Genomic DNA, 26,814 nt, shown 5'->3' on the forward strand with positions numbered 1-26,814 from the left:
TAAATAGGTATATTTTTCTGAAGCTATATTAAAAAGTTGTACTAATTACACACATTATTTGGGGGGTTTATGAGTGTTTATATGTTTTGCCTTTCTCTTTGAAGCCAACCAAAGAGCTCAAGGATTTATAAAAAGGATTTATAAAAAGTCCTTTCCAATTAATTTTTAATAATTATGTTTGCTAGTGTAACTATTTTTTAAAAATGAAAATGTACACCTTATTAAAATAATCAACTGTGATCACTCAAAGTAATGTTAGACTGAATAAATTAGTAATATTTAAGTATTATTCTATTTCTGTCAAGTGAGGATTTTTCATATTTCTAGTATTGTGAAATTAGTAAGAATGTAGTTCCGCAGTGACTACCTAAACAGTATTTCTTAGTGTATTGCTTTTAATGTAAATTTTTCATTCTTTAACATAAGTAATGCACATTTGGAGCCTTGCCACTGCAGTTTCAGACTTTTGTGTTAGACCCCTTCACTTTTTAAGTGAGTCTACACTAGCCACAGCACAGATGCCCACGGGACTTGGTTTTAGTGCACAGACCACTGAGTTATTTGGTGATTGTGGCTTTAGAAGTGCATTACTACGTTTATGTGGCAGAGTACCAATAGCTGTGCGCAAATGAGAAATTCTTAATTCAACAGTTCCTCTAATTTTGGTGTATATAAAGGTTAAAGTGACATGCACATTAGGATTACTATTAATCCAGAGACTGTAAATGTGGTCTCTTAGTAACCTGCCAGTAGTACAGAAGAAGCTTAGAGTGGAGCCACTTCAAAAATACACTGGTTGCCCGAGTTGAACTCCTGTTGACATTTAAATAGGGTGTCATGTTCCACAACAGATGAGAAACAATGCTTGGCAAGAAGACCATTTCAAGAAGTGTACAGGAAAATGGGTCTACTTTCTCTTTTCCCAGTGGTGGAAGAGCTATTTTGGTTCTGGAAACTGTTCCTGTGTTAAGCATACGGGAAAGGAAAAACAAAAGTATGCTGAACCTGGAGAAGGAAAAAAATTTATTTCACGGACGGTAGTGCAGAACAACCTTAGGACCATACTTTTACCTGGGGAAACTACGACCTGACCATATGGCAAGAAGCAGCTTTGGAGAAGACTAATAGCTAAAATCTTTAAAAGACTGGACTTTAGGAAAGAACTTACTTGAAGAAAGTAGGAACATTAAAAGTACTAGTTGGACTAGCTGTTGCTTCTGCAGGAGTGCTGGTGGTATTCTACGGCTGAGTCATTGGCAATAGTAGAAATAGCAGGGGTTAATCGTTAACTGGTTTGCCATTTGCCTGATTTTAACACACTGCTGCCAGAGCAATGAAGTATATTATGAATAATATAACAAAGCAAATATTTGTAATATCTTTACTGTTGGCCCAGGTATATATATAGCTATTCTATTACCTGCATGTGGGACATAACACTTTAAAACTATATAATTAGCCGATCACTTTAAGTAATAGCTTGAGATGCAAGCTGCTTCTTTGCTTAGATTACCTTAGATAATCAAGAGATTGATAATTTTAAAATTTTCAGAACATACTATTTTCTCCTTGGTTTCTAAATAGATGAGTAGTAATAGTAAAATCCTGGCCATGTTGTGGACAGTAGAAATTTTTCTTTACCTTGAGGTATAAATTATACTTATATAAGCATAAATTAAATCTAAGGGAGCTAAAGGAAAGATTGACTGGAGAGTCCATTTTCTAACTTGGCAGGAATACTTACTCTACTTGCTCTTCCAGACTTTTCCTGCGCTGTAAGAGAGCAGGATTGTTAGAGTCAGAAAAAGCTTCCTGAGAGTTATGACAGAGTAAGAATACAGTCTTCAATGATTTAAGAGTTTTTTTCACGACTAAAAAATAAATGTAGTAGCTAATTCCTTTATGTTTTGAACTTTTTACAACTTCATGCCAAGGAGGGCAGGAAATGGATGTTCAGATGATTAGTCCATACTGTAGAATATCTGTTCTAACAACAACAGTGTGTACTGGGTAAGGCAAATTTCTTTCAAGAGGAATCAGTTTGAACTTGTCACAGAAATAGGAGTATTCTAGCTGCCTGAGTTCTGCTTAGTAATCATACTGGGCTATTTTAATAAGTCTTAATAAACTTTGCTAGGAGCAGGTAGAGAATAAATCAGTGAGACATTCAAGAGCAGGGCTGTAGGTAAGGCACTGCATGCACTCTCTAAGTTGCCAGGTTGTGAGAACATGCCTTCTAGCTGGCCTGTGGTAAGAAGAACTTTTTTCATACTGATGCTTTTAAAAGCTGCCTGATTTGAGGTTATTTTCACTATAAGTATTTTTTTTTAATAACTGTAGCTTTGGGCCATGTTTTCTGCACATCCTCTATACATACTGAATGTTATGTAAAGTGTTGACGAGCATATTGATTTAATTTTCAATTTTTATCCTTCATTTTATTAAGCAGTTTCTAACCTCTAAAGAAAAACTCCTTTTGAAAATGTATTTTTCATGTTTTCTCAGCTGTGAATAAGGGCTAATGTTAGGGTAGAAAGGGGGAGATTATGGAAAACAAGTTCAGCAACTTGAAATCACCATGTTGTGAGGGTTTGCTTGGTTTGTTTTGAAAGCCAATCCAATCAAATTAAAAGCAGACAAAACTAAATTTGGTTCAAAGTTGGCTCACCTCAGATTTCAGCAGGAGCTGTGAAAGCCAAGTTTAAATTGGGACAGGAAGGGAGGGAATGTGGTCAATAGCCTTAAAGTTGAGCATTTTAAATAGGAAATCTGTTTATGCCTCCAATAGCACTTGCTGTTCTGATTTATTTAGAAAAACTAAAACAATTCAGAACAGTGGAGTTGCTTGAGGCTTTTCTGGCCTGGATTGAGCTAAACTTTGTCCGAAATTTAAGCTCATCTCCAAGCTTTGATTCATCCAGTTAAGTGTGTGATTCTGATCTTGATTTAAGGCACCATCTTGCTATTACTTTCTTCACATTTTCCTTGTTTTTCACTATTGAGCAAAGCATTAATACCTCCTAGTCTGAAGAATATAGTGTATAACTTACTCCATATGCTTTTCAAAGAGAAGTTCTGATTTTATTGTAAATATTAAAATATAAAAATTTCAAGGCAATATTAATGAGTACAATATCAGATCACAAAAAGTAAGAGTCAGGAGAGATTTTTTCAAGGGAAATATTTTGACATTGTTTACTGCTGAAACATGGCAAGGTTAGTTTGGCTTGGTTTTGACAGAAATAGAAGTATAAGGGCTCACTCAGGGAGATTAAACCTAAGAAGAATGTAATTGCTAGATGAAGATTTTTGTCAGGGATGAACAACACTTTCTCTCTCCCAAAATCTGCATGGAATTGTATAGGCAGGGTCTTAGCATTCTTTATTATATTTCTTTTCATTCTTTGGCTCTTTGGCTTAACCTGCTTCTCCTTCTCGCATTCCTGCTTCTCTCCCCCCGCCCCCCCCCCCCCCCCCCCTCCAAAATGCCAAGGTTTTCAAGAGGACAGTTCTCACAGTAGTCTGCTGAAGCATTGAATCACTACTGACTTAAAGCATCATCTTTGCTGATTCACTAATGCCCCTAGCTGGATTATTCAATGATTTATATAATACATTGTATTTATATATGTACAATTTATATAATTTGTGCAATACATTGTATTTATGTAATTCATGCCAATAGTGGGGACAGGGCTTCTATTCAAATTACTGCATTAGAAATTCAGGGGCTGCTGATGTGGAAGAAAGTAACCACATCCTTTTCGCAAATAGCAAAATTCTAAATCTGCAACAAACAAATTTGGCAGAAAGAGTACATGGATATGCAATTGGAATTTATACAGTCCTTCATTTGGTTCATGCCAAGTTGATGTTCATACATTTACTACATGAGATGCTCGCAGTCCAAATCAGATCTTCCATCTTTGGGGTCAGTTTGCAAATTACTGGTTAGAACGTTTTAGACACCTTTAACATAATTGCAGGCAAATGTCAAGGCTCAGCACCTCTTCCAAATTGGGCAGCTGTAAGGAGATCTCCTACGTGTTAGGAGGCATAGCCCAGAATTTGCAGTCCAGATGGGGCACATTCAGAGGATTTGTGATGATTGTTCATGGTCTTCCGGAGTGGTGAGTTTTATAAAATTCAGCAAAAAACATGTGAGACACATACACATGCCATCTTTGCTCTGTCCCTAATAAGTGCTAGCAGCAGTCTGAACATCGTGGAAATAATGCAGCTGCCCTCCAGCTCTTCTCAATGGTGCGGGGAACAACTGGAGTAAGTTGGCAGATCTGGAATTGTAATGTGATGCAGAAGATCATGCATATGTTATAAAAAAAGATGTGATTTCATAAATCTCCATCAGCAGCAAAGGGGTGATGATTATGGTTTGTAGGCTTAATGAGATGTTAGTGAAAAGTGTATTGTTAGTGGTGTAAGAGTGAAGAAACTGAAATTTGACAGGTATTTCATTCTATAGGGAAGAAAACATTATGTATTTGACAGCATTGAGATTTGTAGTCCCTGAGTATCAGGACTCTAGCTCCAGGATTTGCTTTTGGTATGACCTAGATCATGAAACACACCGTTGATCAGGGAAGGGGTAAAATTACATGAAGAGTTAAGGCTTCTCTAAAGAACAGCCAAATCTCTTATACTCCACCTCCCCACCACAGCCACCAGCCCTGCTCCCTTTCCTGGTTTTGCCAGTAAACAAAGAGTATGACATTCACATTTGGTGAGCAGAGAGATTGTCTTAAAGAAATTTAAAAGGAAACCTAAAGGAAAGGGTTACTCCAATACTGCATTCAGGGAAAGGGAATGTGGAGCTGACAAGCATTCCTCCCACTAATTTCCCTCTTCTGTCAAATGCCCGTATTGTTTTCTTTGTCACCTGGATTCTCTGCATGTGGATCAGGATCTTCTCTCTTCTCCTTTCTTCCTTCCACCTGCGCTAAATTTTACTGCTGCTGAGCATCACGCTTTTACTCCTGTGATTTTTCACTACAGCTTCAATCCCTTTTTCTTATTAGCTCTTTTTTTTCTCAGCCCTGCAAACATGCGTTAACATATGCAGTTTCTTTTCAGAAGTAGTTTGATTCTTCAGAATTTTTGTTATACTCTAACATTCCTTCAAAAAAGGAAAAAAGTCTAAAAATAATAATTGTAGCATTTTTCTTACTTTTTTTAAAATTTCTGCCAGTCATGTTATGCAAACTGATACTGATTGAGCACAATTCAGTGCTTAGGCTGTCTCTTCCATCCGCTCTGCTCAAGCAAAGACTGATAAGCTAGAAATTAATTTAGTTATATAGTTTTTGCAGATGCACTGTCTCATGAGTATAAAGCCTGTGCCTGGGCTAACATTTGGACTCTTAAGTCTTGTTTTCTTTTTGCTTTTTTGACTACAGTGAGTGCCATACTCAAATTACGGGGGAAAGTGTTGAGACAGAGAACATCCTTGCAGTCTAAGCTGTGGTTTGTTCTGTCAACTTCATATTGTAGGAGAAGAATAGCAACATTTAGAGGAGTTAAATTTGGGAGGGTAAAGAAAAGTTAGCTGTATCTCAGAATTACATATGCGTATAATTACAGGTGCTCAAGTTAGAAACATTAATGTAACTAGTTTCCTCTCCCTCCCTATGTATGCCCCAGTCCCCAATAAATGTGCCAAACTTTGGGCAATCCAAAAAAGCCCATATATTCTGTTTTGTTTTCAGATCTATTGAAAAAATACCCTTTTACATAGAAGGGCATGATCTGTTTACACATCACAGTAGAAATCTGACTTTGTGGAGATACCGAGGAGGCACTTTTTCATTTTGGGGCATTGGCAGCTGCTGTGTTAAAACATTCTTAGTTCTAACCAGGAACAATCTCTGAAGTTTCTCTTTATGTAGTAGAGTTAGTGATTATTTTGTTCTTTCTGGTCAAGCAATCCACCTATAAAACTTACAGTTCATAAAAATCCATCATAAACACAGACCCCAGAATAGCTTGCTTGGGTGAGCTTGTCTGCTCCTCTGGAAGAAGTAAGGACTGATCTTGGCAGCACAGTTTCTGCAAAGGGAAATAGTGTCTCATCTTCTAGAATTATTTGAATGTGTTTGGAGAGTAGTGGAGCAAAGACAAACAGCAGGCAGTTTCTTCTCATTTAAAAGGACTTTTGCAAGTTTTATCGGGAAGTCAACTAAAGAACTGAAGCAGTCACAGGGAGAGTGACAGAGTATTCTCATGATATTAATGTTTTGTCTGTTTCTCTGTTTTAACAATGGATTTACGAGAAAGTTTTGTATCTTTATATATCTGTCAGTAGGCAAAGGAGATAATTTGGCTACTCAAATCAAGACTGAGGAATTTGGAAACGAACCAAGCTAGGGGAATGAGCTGGAAGATTTCTGTGTTTATGTCGTCAGAGAGCCTATACTTTTGGCACAGTTAGAGAAAACAGGCATTTCTTCTTTGCTTTTGAGACATGTAGTGGTATACTTGCTCTTTTTTTTTTTTCTAAGTACCAATTATTTTTAATTTCCAAAAGCAGTTCAGATACCTGTGATCACATTTTAAGATCTATTCACAACTCCCATTTGTTTTTTACAGCTGTTTTTTAAGTTTGCTTTGGGCAAATCTCAGACTTGTTTGTCTATGCTAATCTTAATTTGAACAATTTTAACTTTGATATGTGTGGCAAATAGCATTTCAGCTACTCTTGCAATAGTCTTCACACTGCTGCTTGTCTCTGTTCAACATCTCACTTGTGACAGTTCTTCCCTGATTAATGAAGTTCTGAGGTCAGGCCAGGTGTGTATTCCTTCAGTCGCTGTTTTTCTTGATGTGTTGCATTAAGCCTCCCTCCATCTCACTTTGTTACCTACTTCTCTTATGTACCAAAGCTTTTTTGGAATTCAGATTTTTCTTTAAATACTTAAATAGTTTTATTAACAGTTGCCTGTGCTCTTCGGTAACATGCAAGCTAGAACTGAACCAAAGAAGAAGTAAATAGATTAGAGATGCCTCTTAAAATGTCAGTAGTTTAAAATTCAATACATACACATACATAGGCCTAGAGAGAAAATTTGGAGCCTTCCTTTGATGTCAGGACTAGAGATTCTAGAGATTATATTTGTAGAGGCTATTTTGGGAGAGGGGATCAAAGGAATGTTGAAATTAAATATTAATGAAATCAGGAGGTATCTAGGAAAAAATTCTGCCACCTCCAATTCAATAGTTGTCAGGTATTCTTCAGAAATTAAGAAAAAATCAGATTGCTGATGAATGATTTAATTTTTTTTTTAAAATGTGAAAGCTTGATTGATTGTGATGTTGGTTGTCTCCTTATGTCCTAATTTACCTTTCCTCTTTTTTAATTCAGATCTCAGTGACAATTGCATAATTTACTGCAAATATAGATTCAGTATAAATTTGTAGGTGGACTGGTTATTGTTAAAAAGAGAGAGAAGAGAGATGCACTTCTTATCTGTGTATTTGTGAGTCCATGTTTATATTAACTTGTCTTCCTCAGGTCTGTATGAGCTTCTTCATATGCTACCTTAAGTCAGCTCTGGTCCATCAGTTCTTTCCCCTTCTGCAGTCTCATGCTTTTCAATGCCCTGTTTGGGAGGAAGTCACCTGGAGCAATGGAACCCAACCCATTTTGTAGCTGAACATTGCTTGAGAAAATTACCACGATCATTTGGAGCATATGAGCTTTTTTAATCACAGAAGAACTACTTTGCAGAATTAAAGAGGAGCTGACTAAATTAAAAACAGATGAACCATATTTGTCTTCTTAAAGTGAAGTCTGTACCTACCTTTCATCCCCCAAGTTGCCAAATCACTGGCATTGTTGGAGACTCAGGTGATAGTGGAGATAAAGTATGAATGCTGAGATGCGCAGCATGTTGGTAGGAACATTTTGATTTGACTGGGCAGGAGACAGATCTTTGAAAGGTAGATGGGTCAGAGGACTTCTCTGGAAAGCAGAAGAAACTAGAAATGGAAAAACAGCAGCAGGAGGGTGGTACCGCTGCTGTATGTATGTATGTGGCTGCAGTGGTGACACAGTAAGGATAGTGGGGACACTTAGCAGTTCTGTGGTGCTATAATTAATGTGCTGTTAGGTAGTGAACTACTGTTTCCCACAAGTTAAAACATACTGAGATTTAGTGGGCGAGATACATATTCATGGATGTCATTGGCTTAAGGTTAAATACCTCGGCTTATTCACACCAGATCTTCATCTGCCATCACTGTTTTATCTAGGTGACCATACTAAACTAGGACTTAACTAAATGTGCAGCATCAAGTGCTCTGAAGTCTTGTAGTTTCTGAAGTAGACTGTTGAGTTCTTCCTCACAGTGTGATCTCCTGCATGCACTTTGAAAGCCTTCTTGGTTGAAAATAGTTTGTGTAAATATAGCTCCAAGATGATCAGATACAGTCCTCACACTGTACAGTGTTGCATTCTTCAACCTTATACCACATTTGGCATCCACTTTGCACTAAACGTAGTAACTAACTCCCCAAAATTAACCGATTGTTTGCTATTTTTCCCTTTCATTTGGGCATAAAACTTAGGGAGCAACTGTTGTGGAAACCAGTCTTTTTTTTTTTTTTTTTTTTTTGCATTTGAGAACCCACAATGGACAGCACTAATGTTTATGGGTACCTTAGAGCAATGATTTGCTGCTCTCTCCAGTTCTCTGCATGGTATTCCGCTTTACTATTATAACTGAAGTAGTTGCTTTTAAACACGGGAAAAAAACGTTGCATGCAACTTGAGATCCCAGGTTTTTTTAATGTGATCTACATCCTGAAGCCCCTTTCATGTGTTCTGCAGAAACCACACTGCTGTGAACACTGATGTCCATCTTTCAGCTGGAGCAGGCCACATGTCCTCAAGTGCCTGTGGAAGAGTCTCGTGCGTTATAATCCCTCCCCATCAAATGACCAGGCACATGTCTTCTGTGACCAAAAAGCAGACTCCTGAATCTCCTACTGGGTATGCTTTTGGTCCTGTGAAGGAATGTAAGAGCTTGCTGTCCTGTAACTGAAGCATACCAAACATATGGCGGGTGAATGTTTTTGGATGTGGCAGTAGATTTGCTGTGGAGGAAGAAGGGAGAGGACTGCATGGAGGGGGTGACAAGGAACAGGTCCTCCCTGGTCCACTCCTTGCTCCCACATAGATAAAGAGAGGGGAAGGCTTCAAGGCTGATGCCGTCTGATGTCTTAATCCTGACTTTTAGAGGAGACACCCCTATGCTGTGCTTTGCTTATGATTCAGCAACCATACACATATTAATGACTTCACTGAAGCCTTTAAGACAGCTTTAGAGGTGCCTGTGTTACCCTAGTCTGAAGGCCCCTGTTAGTTTTTATCAGAAATAGTGCTTTGAAAGATTGATCTGTTTCATGGACCTGTAGCATAATTGTTGATGCCATTTTGGCAGCAGCTTATTATGCACATATTGGGGGGGGGGGGGGGGGGGTGTCTTCTTGCTGCTGTTCTGGGTCTTGAAACTACAAAGAATGACACAGCTTGTGATCTGCAATAAAATTCAGGTCTTTCTTTCCTTCTTTAGAGAAATGAATTATAAATGTCCTTGTTGCCAAGCACTTGATAACTATATAAGTGGGAGAACCTCTCAGTGATATACCTTAATCGCAGAATTAATGATGTTTGAACTTAAGTCTGTTTGCTGAGACTTCATTAGCTTTTCAGCTGAGAAAGCAAGTGGGAGAAAATGCACTCCTAACACAGGAGTTGTGCACTGGGGCACACTGGGAGACAAGCAGCCAGCTAAGTCCCCTGTAGCACTGCTTTCTCACTATTAAACTGCTTCTTGTTTATTTCATGAGTTATATACATTGTGGGTTCCTTTCACCTTTTAGTTTATCTCTGGGCTGAGTATCTTTTTTGTTTTAAAGTCTACATGCATGTGTTTATGTGCTCCAAAAGTATTTGTGTATGTGTGTATATGTGCTCACCATTTTTTTTCAGGATTCTGTAATGTGTTCCATGACTGAAGATAAAACACATGAGCTATTTTTACACAGTGGTGAGTCCTTAGACAATCCTGTTGGAGTTTGTTTTGTTTTGATTTTGATTTCAGACTGTCTTCTTCCTAAACACTGAAATGTGACTGACTTGGAAACGTGCTAACCATTTCACTGTGCTGATGAAGGGTAGTCCCTGTATTAAACTTCTTAATCTCTTGCAGCAAACTTTTTCAGTTTTTTCAGACAAGAGGATCTTATTATAATCATAAGGGTGGAATCCAGTACTGTATATTACAGTACTGGATTTTATTTGCAGAAGAGCCCCCTCTTAATGAGAGTAAATTCCTAGTGCTAGGAGCCAAAAATCATGTTTTACTGTTTATTTTTTACTATTTGGCATATCCTCAGACAATTTGTTTGTTGTGCTGGATCATCACGGGGTCTGTTAGATCATCTAATTGAAAAAAAGGGAGTTTGTTGTCCTGGAACATCTCCAGAAGTTGTTTGTTCTACAGCCAAGTCCCTCCTATGCTTGCTCTAACTCTGAGGTCATCTCCATAAGTCATGTTTATTATGTTTAATTTATTTCCCTGTTACACGCTTGGAATGTAAAAATTTTTAATTAAATATATGGCATAAAGTGTATTTTTAAAGTAATAGTGTAAATATATCTCTAAGGTTAGTCACTTGGCCTTCAGCCTTAGGTTGAAGGTTACTCATTCTGTACTCCAACCAAAATGCACTGATTATTATTGTTTATGATAATAACGTCTACTTCTGAGATATAGATAAGGTACTGAACGATAGGGAAAGTTTTTTAAACGGATATGTATTCCTGTTTGTGGAAAAAAAAAAAATCAACATGCCTTGCTTTTCATGTTTTCGCATCTGATTTTTCAAGAACAGTAGATACCTGACAACATGCTCTGTCTAATAACATCAGGCTTACACAGAATACTTTTGTTTCTGTTCAGAATGTCACAAGTTTTTTCTACAGCAGCTTTAATCAAGTTTTTCTTAAAAAGTATATTTGAGTGTAGGGTGTGTCTGTTTCTTTTTTTCTTTTATTCAACATTCGGAACCTAATCTGTCTCTTAAAAGGTGCACTGAGAAATGGAGTTGCTCTTTAGGATTTTATATGCTGATCTATGAACCTATTTTTTTCAGGAAACAGAAGTCTTACTTAGTGCCTCTTTTGACAGAGATTTTTATGCCCCGTAAATCAGGAAGGAGAGTTTCAAAGGGCTAGTTCCTATCTTTAGGTAATTACATATTCAGTGCAGTCTTCTGAAACATGTATCATCTGTGTCAAAAAGGAAACCAGACCACTGCTGACAGCTCTTATCTCATGAGCATGAAAATTAGGAGGGAGGGAGGGAGTTTTAAAGTTTATATTGTTCTTTTATGATGGTTATGAGTTCTCCTACAACTGTGTGAAATCATCTATATGATTTCCTGCAAAACTAATGCTGCTGGCATTATTGTTGCAGAGGATGGCAGGTATTGAAAAGGCCCCAGGTAAGAAAGTAGGAAGAACAGAGGTGTTTTCAAATGAGATAAATTTATCAAAGAAGACATCTAAAAGAATTAGAGAATGTAATCCTTCATAAAATGATAGGTTAGTCCTGACAATTAGACTTGGAAAGCAAGTAGAGAAGATCAGGGCGCAGAAAGAAAAGGGAGGTGGTATTATTGCTTAATGTGCTTACTTCCTATTCTAAAGATAGCTATCTAGATAAAAATGTCAGTGGTATTATGGAGTAATTGTAGACCAGGATGTATTCAGTTTGCTCCAGCTGCTTGACCTTGCCTGGCTGTTGACTGAAATGAAACAAGCCATGTTGTGATCAGCATTTTCTCTGGGCTGCTGTGCCAAGTTATATGAATGCCCATTGGTGTCTCTATAGGTTTTGTGCGTTATTGTACTGACCCCTGTTTGTTGCAGATTTTTCAAACTCAAAGCAAAACTGTTCTGTGTACCCAGCTCTGCCGTGCCTCTTAGAACACATGGATGCTTACACTGGAATAATTCATATTTGGGCTTTCCGGCCCGTCAGGAACTAAGGATTAAAACTGGAGTGCAGCTGCTCTTCCAGCAAGCAGCCCAGTGAGGGAACAGCTTCTTCTGTGCAGGTCATCTAATCACTGGGCTGTTATTTTACAGCGTAACCAGTCTTGCTAAACTTAGGCTGATTTTGAGTAGCTTGAACCTAGGTTTTCTGGCATTTTACCAATCCTTTTTGTGCCACCTTCTTTCCCCCCAAAAGAGAGTATCAAAGAGTGAGGTCCATCTTGCGCACTGAAACTAAATGACAAAACCCATGGTAATTGCAGGTGGATTCCAATAACTTAAATGTATTAACAGATTCTGTGAACTTTTAACATCGTAATTTCACGTTTGAAAAGTGGTTCCTTACATGTTATCATAGGTCTGGGTACTCTTTAAAGTGTCTTCTTCCTTGCAGGATTTTTGAGGATGTGTATGTCTAAGTGGGTTGGTATGCAGAGAACTGTTTTAATACAACAAGTTATGGAAGTTGGGATCAACAGTGAAGAAGGTCTCAGAAAGTAGCTGGGAAAATAAAAGTAACAAAAAAACAAAACAAAATGAGGGGAGAGCTGCAGAATGGTAGCTTGGCTCTTGTCATAAGAAAATACATTTGGTCACAGAGAAAGCAGAATACGCATGGCCAAAAATTGGAAGTGGAAATTATGCTATGCACAGTCATTTAAGAAATGTAGTTCTAGTGCTAGTAAAAGAAATGATTGTATTGAGAGATTACTCATTGAGAATTAAAATTTTGTTTCCATCAAGACAAATGTGAATTTTATGTGGAAGCACTATAAGAGAGAAACATGTAGAACAACTCTCTGGCTTGAGCTGATGCCAGAGATCAGAAGAGACATTGTGGACTATGAGTTAATCAACAAACATTATCAGTGGACTACTGGAACAAGATTATGGGGTTCCACAGGATTCTTGTAGAGATAAGAAATTTGGCTTTCCTTGAACTGGATCAGTGTGAAAACTGAAGGCCTTGTAGTGTTTGCAAATAACGTTTTGTTGAACAATTTTAGCATTTGACATCTGAATTTCAAACATGATGCCACCTATAAAAAATTGCTCAAAACTGTATAGAATTTAAGTATTGGATTGTATAAATTTTTGTGAAACTCTTGAGTATGTTTTTAGGAAGAATACTGCAAAAAAACTTTATCTGAAAATGTCCTGCTGTAGATGTGAAGTACTCACAGGCATACGAATGTCCCATCAATTGACTGCTCTTTCCCAATTTCTCTGAGTAACTAATTACCATATTTTTATTTTAGAGTGAAACGTGACTGAAAATACTCAGTAGTTACTGAGCAAATACAATCATCATCTATAAATATTTTAATTGTTTAGTTTTCAGCATTTCAGATACTCAGACTAGTGCTTTCCAGGTACTTTGGTAATGTCCACTGTAATTTAATTGCAGCACTCTGCAGTGATCTTTTTAAAGTTTCAAGCTGATATTTATCTAAAATAGTTTAGCCTGAGCATATGCATCATCTTGTTCATAGAAATATGTACAAATTTTGAATATTCTCTGTCTTGTATTTTGGTGAAAGTTTCAGTCATTTGGAGTAAAAGTGTCTTGACTATGAACAAGCAAACCTTATAGGCCTTGGATCCTAAGGCAATTTCTGGTACACCCAATGAGACTTCACAAAAATCCAACTAGTGAAGGTAAATACTCTATCAGTATCTGAGTGGTGGTGAGTCTGTGATAAAGTTGATGGATTGGTTATCACTTTTACTTTAAATGAATTCTCTTGAACATTGCTAGGCTCCCAGAAAAGCTGGTAACCAGTAGCAAAACACTTTTTTGATCTACACTCAATTCCTGAGTTGCCCTCCTAAGAAGCAGTGCCATGACTGGCTGCATGAGTTGTCCTGCTGCACCACCAGTGCCCAGGGCAGTAACAACAGGGCTAATCTCCAAGTTACCCTTCCAGGTGGGTCCAAAGAACTGTGTTTAGTTTAGTTTCCTAAGTAGAACTTTTAAAGGCTCAGTTTTCATATAATCTTTTAATTTCTTAATTTAAAACTTGCGAGGTGATTACTTCTGAACTTGCATGCAGTATATGCCACCGATGTGATGGAGAAACGTTTAGTCACACATGGGGCAGGCACACAGACAGAGCCAAGGTTTATTATTGGGGGGGTTTGGGGGGGGGGAGAGGGGAGGTGAAGGAGTTGATAGGAGAGCAAGAATAATCCTAGAAGTAAAGGAGACAGAGCTGTAAGAGGTAAATTCATACAAACCAACAACATACCTATTTCCTTAGATTTTTATTTAGGTAATTCTATATTGAGAAGGGGGAAGTTGTTATCTGCTGCTTTCTCTTTGTTGTTATTTTAAGGGAAATTCAGGATTACCTGAGTGTGTTGATAAGTAAATGCTAATTTTCACATATATATTGGCATCAGTGCTTATAAGGCATTTTATTCAAATTGTACTAATTTGCAGTTGTGGTAGAATCTAGCAGGGGAGGAATTATGTCATTCTAAAAGATGAAGATGCCAGCTTTTGCAAAAAATCATGTATTGTCAGAATACCTGTAGTGAATAGATACAGAGTAGTTTACAGTTGAAGCAATTTTTTTTGCAATGGCTCCCTACACCTTTGTGAAAACATCACTGAAGCTGGCATTGTTTCATGAGATTTGAGGATATGAGTTGCCTGCCCATATGGAATTTCTCATTGCCTGAGGTCACTGGATAGCTTATTGACCAAGTTGAACAGCACCGTATTGAAAGAACTATTCCTTTTTAAGTGAAGAAAAGCATTACAGAGTAGTAATTTCTTTTGTTGTGAAAATACCACAATTTAATACCACTAAAAATTGTTAATCATGAGTAAAAGTGCTAAACTGCATGTGAAAGTTCTTTCACTTGCTGGTCACCAGCTCTGCTGCTTTACTTTCCAAGTTACTAACACATCACTGAGAATGCACTAATATTGGCTAGCTGCCATGCGATGCAGTCGCTCAGCTGTATTTCCTGCTCATAACCTTTATTTCCATTTCACAGTGATTTCTGATCACTGATTATTAGATCTCTAGATGAACTCACCTTGAATTCATTTATAGTCTGTGAAGAGAAATAGGCATTTCAAGGGAGGAATTGATTAGATAGTAAGGTAATAATTTTTTAATTCTTAGATTTAACACATCTACGTTAAAATGAGATACATTGCACCCCACATTTGATTCATTGTATTAGCTTGACCTCTGGTAAGAAGCTCAGCTGTAGAAATCAGCATTTAGCCAGATGAAATGCATTATAAGATTCAGTCCTTTTTACTGCAGTTGGTTAAAATTGTTATTGATAATAGAGTTTTGCATAATGCATATGGTTTGATCTCTTGTGGACATAACATCATATCTTTACTATGCATGATTATAGCAGATATTCTGTGGCCCATATCAGAAGTTTCTTTTATCATTGATATGATATTAATCCCCAGAGTGTTCAAGTGAGCAGATTCCAAGCATAAGCTTGGAATGTGTAATAATGATATTAATTTGGTGTCACGTTTTTCATGTGCCAATTAAAAAAATAAAATTATATTTAAAAGACACCATAGTGTACATTTGGAATAGAGCAAGCTGTAACAAAAAGTTACATTATTTGGTATTATATATAGATAATATAGCATGGATTTGCTTAGTTTATAAGTAGTCCAAATACTTCCAGAGTACTGGTCAGTGTAAAGAATGACTTTGTAAGTTATCATTATTTTGATAACACAATTAGAACAGTCATCATCTAAGATTTAGTTCTTAAAATGTAATAGTATAATTCAAAATTTTAAAAAATAAAGTCCCTTACTTAATAAGTGTATAGCATCTGTATTTTTATGTCAATATTTTGAATTTTTGGAGTGCAGCCTATTCATTCAGTATATTCCAAAAAAGCACAGAAAAGAAAGATTACTAAACATTCAAGAAGTTCATGGCAACAGTGTGCAACAAATGTAAACTCCAACATTATGCAATGTAAGTAGTATGCTAACGCTAATTCAGATTTCCATAGGCAGTTGAAATTACTAACAGTCCACAGGGGTGGAAACACAGAATTTGGCAGTATTGGAAATATTCTGCCACAGCATCAGTTTTTTGTGTCAATCTTTGGCTGTGTGCTCTGTACGGTTTACAGAAGACAGCCATTGGCTCATGCTATAAATCACATAAAATTTTGGAGACAACATATGGGAAGTAACCAAGTTAAACTTGAAAATTTAGGCACTTGACTGAGTGACATCTTTTTTTCTTTTCTACTTACCTTCTTGCAGGGTGTACAGAGAAATAATCTGACTACTCAGAGAGCTGTAAATAGCAAAGAAGGTAACTTGGGCTGGGGAAGCAGTATGGTAAAGGCATGAAGGGAGCCTGAGGAGATTCACAGATTAGCAGGGAGGCTATTGTTTGCTGACACAATAGAAGGAACAGGCTCCAAAAGGTGTGTGGACGCCTGCCATCTTCTGTCTCCTTTCCCTCCGCTGGACAGGACTTCCAAGGCAGAAACAGCAGCTCACCATGATGAGTTGGAAGCATGAGGAAAGGGACCTCTCCATCCCCTGGTCCCTTCTCTCCCAGCCAGACCAATCTGGGTATAGCTGTTGTTTTCTGCAGTCGTGCTCACAGAGCTGGACTCTTCTGGCAGCTCATAACTGTTATTTTTCCAGTCTCATTTGCACGTGGCTTGTTGCATCTCAGGACAGTATTATTAAATTAGGTGAAACAGTTTGGATTGTATTACATTAAATACTTTTCTCTAGACATGGGAAAGCTCTCTTGTACTTCTCTGGAAAGCAATGGTATGCATTTGATTTCTGTCAGGCAAAACCAGAGGCCCTGAGCCATGGTTCTGGATAAAATACTGCCCCCAGTGGCCCTTGCAGTGTACTTGCTGTGGTAGAAAGCTGCAGCCCTTGTGGCCCGGGATGACAAGGCAAGCCACAGCATGCTATGTGCTTTGCCTGGTCATTACAGGCAACCACAGGGACCTCTGGTCTGATAATCCCACCCCTCCTAGTCGTCTTCTCTGATACCAGCTGTCATTTCTTACCGTCTTCATCCCTCTTCTCTGTACCTCTCCCATCTTGTGATCATTTCTCTTGAATGGAGGTGACTAATGATGATCATGTTTTTCATTAATTCCTATGAGTATAATGTTAATACTTTTCTCTGAGTGAGGAGTACTTTATTTGATATGTTCTGGGACTGCATTTGTTGGGGGTTTCGAGGGTTTTCCTTTTGTTTTGCTATGTTTTGGTTTTATGGCCTCTCTGACAGCTCAGTGAAATATATCCAGAAGTTAAGCTTTCAAAGGGGAGAACTCTTATGGTGTCGTGCAGAGGAGCTGCATCCGAGATGCAGAAGCAACTCAAATTTGGGCATTTGCTATCTTTTTCATCATTTGTTCTTGCAGTCTCAATAAAAGTAATGTAAAAATGAATGACATAGAATAAACTTGTAATGTACTATGTGCTTTTTACAGATGTAATTCTTGAATCTTTCAGAATGTACAGCTGTCCATTCCCAAACACACTATAAATTGTTGTATGCACCACAAGCATTTGAATGGTACAGAGAGTTTTAACCTAGCTTAGTGTAAGTCATTTACATGTTCAGACAGAGCATCCTTGTGTGTATTCTTCCAAGCTCCCTTCTTTGTATACAGTGTTACTCTAGTTTGCATTTCTGGTAAATGTTTTGCAGGACTAACCTATTAATAGCTGGTTTCCCCACATGAGCAGGCAGAATCCTAAGCTGTCTAAAGGTTAAGAACAGATTTGTCAATGAAAATTTATAGTGGTTATTTTTATTTAAATCAAGTATTTTCAATTAGTGTCCATGTAAAAGGACTGTGTAAAAGAATACAATAGTCATAATGTATCTAATGATCCTTTAGTGGCAGATTATGATCATATCTTTATTAGTGGTAGTAATTGTGGTGACAGTGTTGCTGACAGGTTAAGCCATTTCTTACAATAGCTTTTGTGTTGTTGCATCAGGATCAGAAACGCAGTTCCTGAAGATTTGCATATTATGAAGAATAGGCTGCAAAGACACAGAAGCACAATCTTGTCATTGTGTTTAGTGATGTCAGTGGTAGATCACTATAGCTGATTCTGAGCAGGAGGAGCCTGCATATGGGTAGGTTTATAGGCCTTTAAATGTTTTAGGATTGGTAGGCAAATTGGTTGGCTAGGTGAGTGTTGTTGTAAACAAATATTCCAAGCAGCTATAAGCATTTTAAAACGCTCTCAATGTTTTAAAATGTATAGTGCAGTGTCTGAACAGCTGTGTTAGATGAGATTGCTGGATTAGACCACTTTTTCATTTGTACTATTGCTAACCTCAGACACTGCTGTGGTAGTTCTGCATAGCATTGCACTACATCATTTGGACATTAGCTGAGATTTAAAATTTCAACGAGGTTGTAAGGCATTAAGCTGGAATGGTTCTCCTTAAAAAAATGAAAAAAGCCAAAACAAAACCCAAACCCAAGACAAATGTACCTGTAATTAGACAGATTGTTATGGAAACATGACACCATTGTTGATCTAGCTGGAACTTTAAACCCAGAGAAAAGGTTACCATATTTTAGGAAGTTTTCTCACATTATGCATTTTTATTTTAAAAACAAACTTTTTCTTTCATGAAGTATGTGAGAAAATACAGATTCCTCAGTAACTTACTATTTTTAAGTCACTTGTTCCAAAATGTCTGCAAGTTCCATGGACTTCTCAACTTTTCCCCCTTCTCCTTCGTGCACACAACCAATGTTTTTATCATCTTTCATCCCAAGTGAAATGATCCTGTGAGATTTCATCCATACTCTTGATCCTTAGGATAAACTAAACCAGTGTTTTCTCCAAAGGTTCTAATCCATGTTATACAAACATCTCAGTGGGTGCTGGAGAAAACTTTTGGTTTTCAGTAAAATTACATGGGTTTGAATTCCGTTAACTCATGCTGTAGAAGTTTCTTCAGAATAGCACTGTAATTTTGAGACTAGCAACGAATAGAATAACTGAATAAGAGAACAGAAGAAAAGGGGAATAGAGTGAGTAGATTTACTTGTCTACTGTAACTCACACTATGTTTACAATTGGTTTTCCCATTTCCCACATTGGTATGCAGATGGAATAGTCATCTGTATAAGTAATCTATCTGCTTAGTCTTCATATGTACTGCTTTATCTGTCCAGGGAAATACAGAAATTCATGTCATGAAAGCACAGAAGTTTAATTGCAGCATAAACCTGATTTTGGAAAGGACCACTTGGGTCAACAAGTCATGTCTCTCCAATCATGAGCAAACGTGTGATAGCTGTTTAATCCAAAAGATGATCTGCTTTGCACACATATACTGCAAAAATGCCTATAGGATACTTAAGATCTATACCATAGAAGGGCAAGCTGAATGTTAGTCATGTATTTGCTTGTATAGGTTAAGAAAAGATACATGGTTGAGGAGAAAAATGCTGTGATTCGTTATTCAGTAAGTTTTTATCTGGATTTGCTAGTCCAGACTCATGAAGTCAAGTAAAAGCTGTATTTCTGCAATAAATACTATTGATATAAATCAGGGTGTGAGAGTATGTGAGGCTACACACATCTTGGCAACATTATTTCCTGAAGCCAGTTTTTACTGATTACTCTTGTGTGTAGTTACATATTGGGATCCTTAAACAGGGTTAGGAAACAGACTGACTTGCTATGAATTTACCAGTGCTTCTGGGTATTAGAATTGCATTAATATGCACTCACTGCAATTATAGAATTCCTTGATTCATGGTAAGGTACTTGTATACAGGGATCATGTTTATTTGTAAAAATTTTCTGTTGAGGGACACCACTGACTATTACTGCAGGCAGTTGGAAGAATTAAAGCATACTTTTGAGTTTGAATGCCTGTCATTTAACTTCTGTAGAGACTTCCTTGTTTTTTAAAATCAGCCATTTTCTGGGATAGCTAAAACAATGTCTAAAGCAGAGGAGTTGAATAAGAGTGAAGAGCATCTCCACATTTATAGCAAGTCAGAGGGGTGATACAAGCACAAGTAAATCACGGATCAGATGTGTTTGTGGTGAATGTAGAGACAAATCTAGTTCAGCATAATATTGTCTAATGAATAGGGGTGGAGGCAGGCATGCTGTGACTGCAAGGGTTTTGCTGAGGCATGTGCCTCAGAGTTAAAGGTGAGGTTACAGCACATCTCACATATGTTCTGTGTCTCACAAGTTGGTTTTTTTCCCCAGTTTTTCATTCCTGTCCAAATAGGGAGATCATGACAGTCAACCCAACCATTTACTATTAAATGCAAAATTCTGTATGACATGCAGAATCCTTTATAAACCGCAGATAAATGATTCGGCTTTGCTGTTACAGCTGTGCAAGATGTTGGTCAGCATGTTGCAGAGAATCCAGGACACATCTCCTGTATAGATTTTACCCCCTATTTTTTAAAGTAGCAACTCCGTCTATAATTCTAGCTGATCTTATTTATTGATTAATTCATTTCTAAATTTGGGTGATGGTGGTATTAGCATGTTTTGTCTCGCTTTATTTACATTATTTAGTCTTGAGGACTATCCTAAACAGTTGGTTAGAACTAATTTTTCATTGCCTTAAAATGTGAATGTATTACTTTGTTTATTCAATTTAAGAGGATGAGGTGAGGATAGGGGTAGGTTTTCCTTGGAGTGCCCAGCCAAGTGATACTCCCCATAAATTGGGATACTGTCAGAAAAGTGTCTCCTGCTTTGCTAACAATGTACTGTACCTCATAACAGAGTCTCCCAGATTCATCAAACAAGAGGTTTTTGCAAAAGCGTTTGTCACATTGTTTAACAGTGTTATTTGATGTTGACATGTAATAATGTTTAAACCACAGGAGGTTACTTAGTCTTTCAAACCTTATCAGGACCTTGCTCGATTTTTGTTAGTTTCAGTCAGCAACTTCTGCCTCTAGTACCAACAGATGCATGTGTGTGCAGTGCTGCCATGTGAGTCTCTCTTCATAGAAAGGGATTTCTAGTCAGAAAAGACAAGTAATCAACATGTGAATTGTCTTAGCAGTAAGGATCTAAATGGAAACACTGAGAAACACTGAGCTGATGGAGATGGCCAGAGCAGAAATTCCCCTTTCCCTGTGGGACGTGGATGAGGAATAACTAGCTTGGATAAGGAATAACTAGCTTGAATGAAAGCGGATTGTCCTCTTTCTTTAACACAATCATACTGCAAATCTGCTTTTCACCTGATGCTTTTCCACACAGGCTTCCCAGGGGCATCTGGCTCCTTCCTGGAGCTAATCCTTCCCTTCACAAATGCTTTCTCAGGGGAAAAGGCTATCGTTGTCATTTCTGTGGGCTGCTGCCTGGAGTTTTTCTCTGGAAAACCCTTTTTTTCCTCTTCAGACCCTATTAGCTTTAGTCCGCAATCTTTTGCATCATTTCACCTGCTTTCTCCCTTTTGCTGTTAGCCTGTGCCTCACAGAGATGGGGCAGGTTGTGGTTCGTGGGAGAGGAGCAGGCGAGGGGTGAGTTGGCTTGTCAGGTGAGTTACATGGTGACAGCTGCCAAGTAAAGGAGTATGGCATGGGAATGGGGACAGCAAACTGGGTCAGGGAGCCGGGGAACTAGTCAGAGCACTGCTGTGCCCCTCAGCATTGCCTGACCCTCTCCTGCATCAGTGAGTTGTCCTCAATCCACGGACATGAAGTTGATTTGGGCTCAGGTCTGCAGTCACTGTGGTAATGCACACCTCACCTTTTCTGGCATCACTCCCATCCTGCTTCTCAAAACAGAAGAGCTAAAAATTATTTTAATTACTTTTTTGAGGTCATGGGTTTAAACAAAAGGATAAAAGTTAGATTCTTTTTAGCATGATATTCAGTTCTCTGCAAAGCATGTACTGTGTATTTTCTAGACCCTTAGTCATTATTTTTAATACAGTTAGAGTCTTAATTTTTTTGGTTCCTGATTAGTGTATCTTACAAAAATCCAAATGTAGCCTTTCAGAGAGTGTGTACTTTTGTGTTAATATTTGACATCTGCAGGGAGACAAACTTACCAAGAATTTATTACCAGAGAGAAAGGATTATTTTTCTTCAATACCTATGCAAATACTGATTTATTTTTCTCTTTTCAGACCATGGTTTGATGATGAGGTGGAGTAAAAAACACAGGTATTAGTGAGTGGCATATTGTGATGTGTAGCAATGGGCTACATGAAAAAGAAATGTCAGTGAGGAGAAGCAGATTAGGTCACCACAGTATTACCCACCTAGTGCAGTGCCCATACTTAAGGACAGTGACAGCAGAGTTCAGAAACCCCTCTGAAAGCTGAGGCAGGAAGCTGGCAAGCAGGAAGAATCTCTTTTCCAGTTGCTTAGCTCCCTCTAAGCTTTTGTTTACATCCATGTTTCCATTTGCTCTTTTTTTTGAGAAACAGAACCAAAGCCACAACAGAGGCTGTGTAAAGGGAAGATGGTCTGCAAAGGATCTGCAGGGTTTCTGTAGAGAAACTTTCTCCACCTCTCCCTAACTTTTGCAAGAAAAAACTCTGCATCAATCCTGCTCTGGATTAAAGAGGCAGGGAGCAACCGAGTCTCTTGAGCTGCCTTTGTAGGAGCTCCGCATTAATACTTGCTGGATTTTTGTCCCTCTTTAGCCCAAACAGAATGGACGTGAGAAATAAGACTGTGACTTTGTGGCAGGGTGGCCACCCAGTATGGCTGTTTGTTTCCTTGAATTTAGCTTCAGCTGGGTTGTCAATTCTCTTCCATTCAAGAATAGAAACATGGCCTCAGGAAAGCGACTTGGGCTCCCCAGCATTCAGCCTGAGGCTCACAAACCTCCCAGCCTGAAGTGGGAACTCACAAAGGAAAGCAGAAAATAAAGGTGTGTCCGGTTTCCCTCCAGCAGGGCTTAGGTTGTATTGCCTGGTTTCACAGTGGGACAACACCAAGTTTGAGCATGAAGCAGAAGATGAATCTTATTTTTACACACACATACCCACTCAGTGTGTATTTATATTTATATGTATGTGCATATATAAATATATGTATGTATACATATGTTGCCTGATCTGATGGAGCAGAAGCAATGTGAAATACCTCATTTTCAGGAGGACCAGGAACTTGAGGAGGTTGCCATGTTGGTTGCCTGGGAAGAAAGGGGAAGAGCAGGAACAGTCTCCTCTGCCTTGCCTGGGATTTTGTTTTTACTCAAATGTACAATTTGTACTATAAGATGGTTTGGTAAAGCAGGATGGCTGAAACGTTTTATAGAGGCAGGTATTTGGATTAAGCTCACAGTTTAGGTTTATCTGTGTGCAGGGGAGATATATTCATGTGATAGCTGTGATCTCTCTGGAAAAAGAAGTAATTGCTGTGTCCAAAGAGGGTGAAAGCTTCTCTTGTACCTATTATTGCTTCTAGGATTTTGTAGTTTTTAATGTGTTAAGTGCTTTATTTGGGAAAAACAAAGGGAGGGTTGGGAATATAATTACAGCCAAAAGTTCTTTCTGGGCACAGGTTGCTTGCTCGTGTCATTCTTGAACTGTGTGATCTTTTCTCAGGAGGAAGAGACCCAAAAGGGTCATGGTTTTTTCGAGGGGGAGAGAGGAAATGAGAAACACTTTCCCTCTTTCAGAAAAAGGTAATAGCAGGATATACCAGGATCCTGTCAAATCCTATTTATTGGCATAGAGCCCTTTCAAAGCTGGGAACAAATCTGCACCAAAAATCGCAATGTTAGTATGTGCAGGAAGAAAACTGCCGAGGAAAAGAGGGGAAGAAACAAGGCAGATTTATCTCATAGGACCAACTGACACTAGCCAGATTTGGGACTAAACTGAGGTATTTACATAGGAAATAAATACGGCTACACACATCTTGTACATCATAAATTACAGCTTCTCATGCTGAAGAACTATGAAAATCCAGACCCAGTTAGTGATTTCTAGCCAAGCCTGTTCAGTTTTGATCCCTCATAGGACTGGAGCAGCCAGCAAATGTAACTGCTCTTCATGAAAGCCATTCATCATGTATCCCATGGCTGACAGCCTCCAAAACCAGTAGTCACCCTGAATTGTGCTTCCAAAACCTACCTGTATCTGAGGCGGGTTTTGCCCCTCCAGGGAGGAAAATGTCAATAAGAAAAAAACAGTCTGTCTTAAAAAAATGCAGTTCAGTAACACTTAAAAGTGCATATTTGGGCCTGGCAGATCCTGTCAGATTTTTATCGGTAGTGTGTCTGCACACACACACACACCCCCCATCTGTGTAAGATGAAACAGCTTCCAGAGTCTAGATCAAGAAGTACCACAAAAAACATGTATCTGGCACTTGAGTTAAGTAGTCTCCTGAAAACTCTATGTACCCAACCACAGGTGAAGCCCTACCTACTTCTTTTCTGGATTCTGCTGTTTCACCTTCCTGTGGTGTGAGCTCGAAGTAGACAGTTCCTCTTCCTCGATCCAGCACTTCCCACCTTAATGAGAGAGCAACTGAAAAAAACTAAGTCCTTCTCCTTGTTAGATCTAGTTTCTTTTTTCCACATGCATCTCAAGAACTTTTAGAATAAAGTGGTATTCTGTTTGACTGAAGTTGATGGCAAACTCTCTTTGATTTTAGTCGGGACCAGGACTGTGCACACATACACAGCTGTCAAAATAGTAACTTTTCAATAATCCATCATCGAAAGTCTGGGGGAATAATAATATTTGGAGATAAAGGCTGAAAATATTTTGGGACTTCAGAGGTGTTGTGTCGATCTTTCTTTTAGTGCTCAATGTGCCTCAGTGAATCAGGGATCACATCCGAGTAGCATGGGCGGTTTCTACACAGTAGAAGTTCAGGAAGGGCCAGATGCTATCTGTAGTGCTGCTTTTGCGTTGAGATACCACTTTGCAAGGTGAGAGGTTTGAAGCAAGAAAGAATACCTGTAATGTTGTCCGGCTTGATGTTTCATTTCAGGACCTAAAATGGAGGTAAATGAAGGAACAAACATACAGTTTCTTGTCGAGATTTGTTGAGGTGGTGGTATTGGCATTTACGTGATCCCATTTGGATTAAACATTACTGTGAGCTGTTGGGACAGCATCATTTCCTCGTTCAGCTGATACACTTTGGAATATTCAAAGGAAAAAAACGCTGATGTGGTGCTGCGGCAACTTGTGGAAAGGGACACTTCAGTTTATTACTAAGTCAACGCCTGGTGTTCGTGCATATGCTGTGTGTGGTTTATATAGGTGCACATACGTTTATATAGGTGCGGCACGTCCTCTGTGCTGGCTCTGGCGAGCACCGGCAGGCTCCCGGCTCGGCTCCCCGAGGTCAGGCAGGATGGCAGCCATCACCTGTGGCAGCCCAGGGTTTCAGACCCAGGAGTGCCAAACCGTGCTCTGGTAGCAGCCAGGCTCTTCCAGTCCCGCCGAGGAACGCAGGAAAAGATCGGGAAAACCCCTCCTCGGTCCCCGGCTGCCGCGTCCCCGCGACTCCCCTTTCCCCCGCCGCAAGGCCGCAGGCCGGGGATGGGGGGGTGGGCGCTCCGCCGGGTCGGGGTGTGGGGGCCGGCTGGGCCCGGAGGCCGCAGGTCCCGAGGAGGCGATGCCAGATCCAGGTTTTCGCGGCAGCAGCGCTGGCGGGGCGCGGGGGCCGGGGCTGCCGTCCGCGGCGGTGCTGGGGCGCGGTGCTGGGGGCGGCGAGGGGGGGGGGGGGGGGCGGCCCAGCCGGGGCGGGAGAGGGGGGGCGGGCGCGGCGGGAGGAGCGGAGCCGCCTGGCCGCGGCCCCGCAGGATTCAGGTAGATCGGTCCGGCTTTTACCTTTCTCCGTCGGCTTCCCTGCGCGTAGGGCTGGTGGCTGGGCTGTTTCCTGGTCTCGCAGAAAGAGGCAGTGCTGAGTTAGGAAGACAAAAATAGACCTTTACAGAGAAATATAGGGATTGTGTGCGCGGTGGGGACGGGAGAGAGGAGAGCGGCACCCGGCTGGTTTCCAGGAGGAGCCCTTTTCTCCCTCTCGTTGCATGTTAGGCATTTTTGCACAGATTTCTCCCCCCCCACCCCCTCCCTGTCGGGGCACTGCTACCTCTGCCGCCTGCTCCCCACATCTCTTCTGGGGAGCGAGCAAACCAACTCCGCCGTGATCAGAGAGCGGCTAGAGACCATTTTATGTGAGCGAGCCGGGGGGGGAAGAAGAAGGGAAGAGAAACCGTCGCAGGGACACACGGATATAAAGACTTGTCTTCTGCCTTTCCCCCCCGCCCCCCCTCCTCCCCCTTGTAAATACTAAATCTGTAAAGGCAACGATTTGCCGTCCGTCCTAAGCAGCGGCTATGGGGTGTTTGGGCAACAGCAAAACGGAGGATCAGCGTATCGATGAGAAAGCGCAGCGAGAAGCCAACAAAAAAATAGAGAAGCAGTTGCAGAAAGAGAGGCTGGCTTATAAAGCGACACACCGCTTGCTCCTGCTGGGTAAGGAGGAAGGGGGCAGAGGTGGGGGACGGGGAGAGGAGGGCCAGGAGGGGGGCATCACCCCCAGCCCGCCCGGGCGCAGCGGAGAGGGTATGGAAAATGTAGGTTTGTTGTATTGAGCAATATGCGAGACGTCCACAGATTGAGAGCTCAGCGCCTGAGCCACATGGATGCATACATACAGAAATGCTGCCGGAGGTGGGAGATGCTGTCGCGTCCAAAAAAAAAAACAACCAACACCCCAAACCCCCAGCCTGAACCGTGTATCAC

General features: G+C 39.7%; 1 protein-coding gene across 3 annotated transcripts in view; it reads left to right on the forward strand.

Annotated features, from left to right (window-relative positions):
* GNAL (G protein subunit alpha L) overlaps nucleotides 1-26,814 on the forward strand; it is a 196,512-nt gene that overhangs the window by 46,276 nt on the left and 123,422 nt on the right. The window contains exon 1 of one of the 3 annotated variants that reach the window (XM_074899243.1): nucleotides 26,028-26,634. The exons of 1 other annotated variant lie outside the window; for it this stretch is intronic. In XM_074899243.1, the coding sequence (XP_074755344.1) occupies nucleotides 26,406-26,634 (229 nt within the window). In that variant the 5' untranslated portion in view covers nucleotides 26,028-26,405. Of the gene's footprint in view, nucleotides 1-26,027; nucleotides 26,635-26,814 lie in introns of those variants that run through there. One more of the 3 variants, XM_074899244.1, reaches the window with a different exon arrangement.

This window comes from Athene noctua, chromosome 2 (genome assembly GCF_965140245.1).
Source record: "Athene noctua chromosome 2, bAthNoc1.hap1.1, whole genome shotgun sequence".
Classification (NCBI taxonomy): Eukaryota; Metazoa; Chordata; class Aves; order Strigiformes; family Strigidae; genus Athene; species Athene noctua.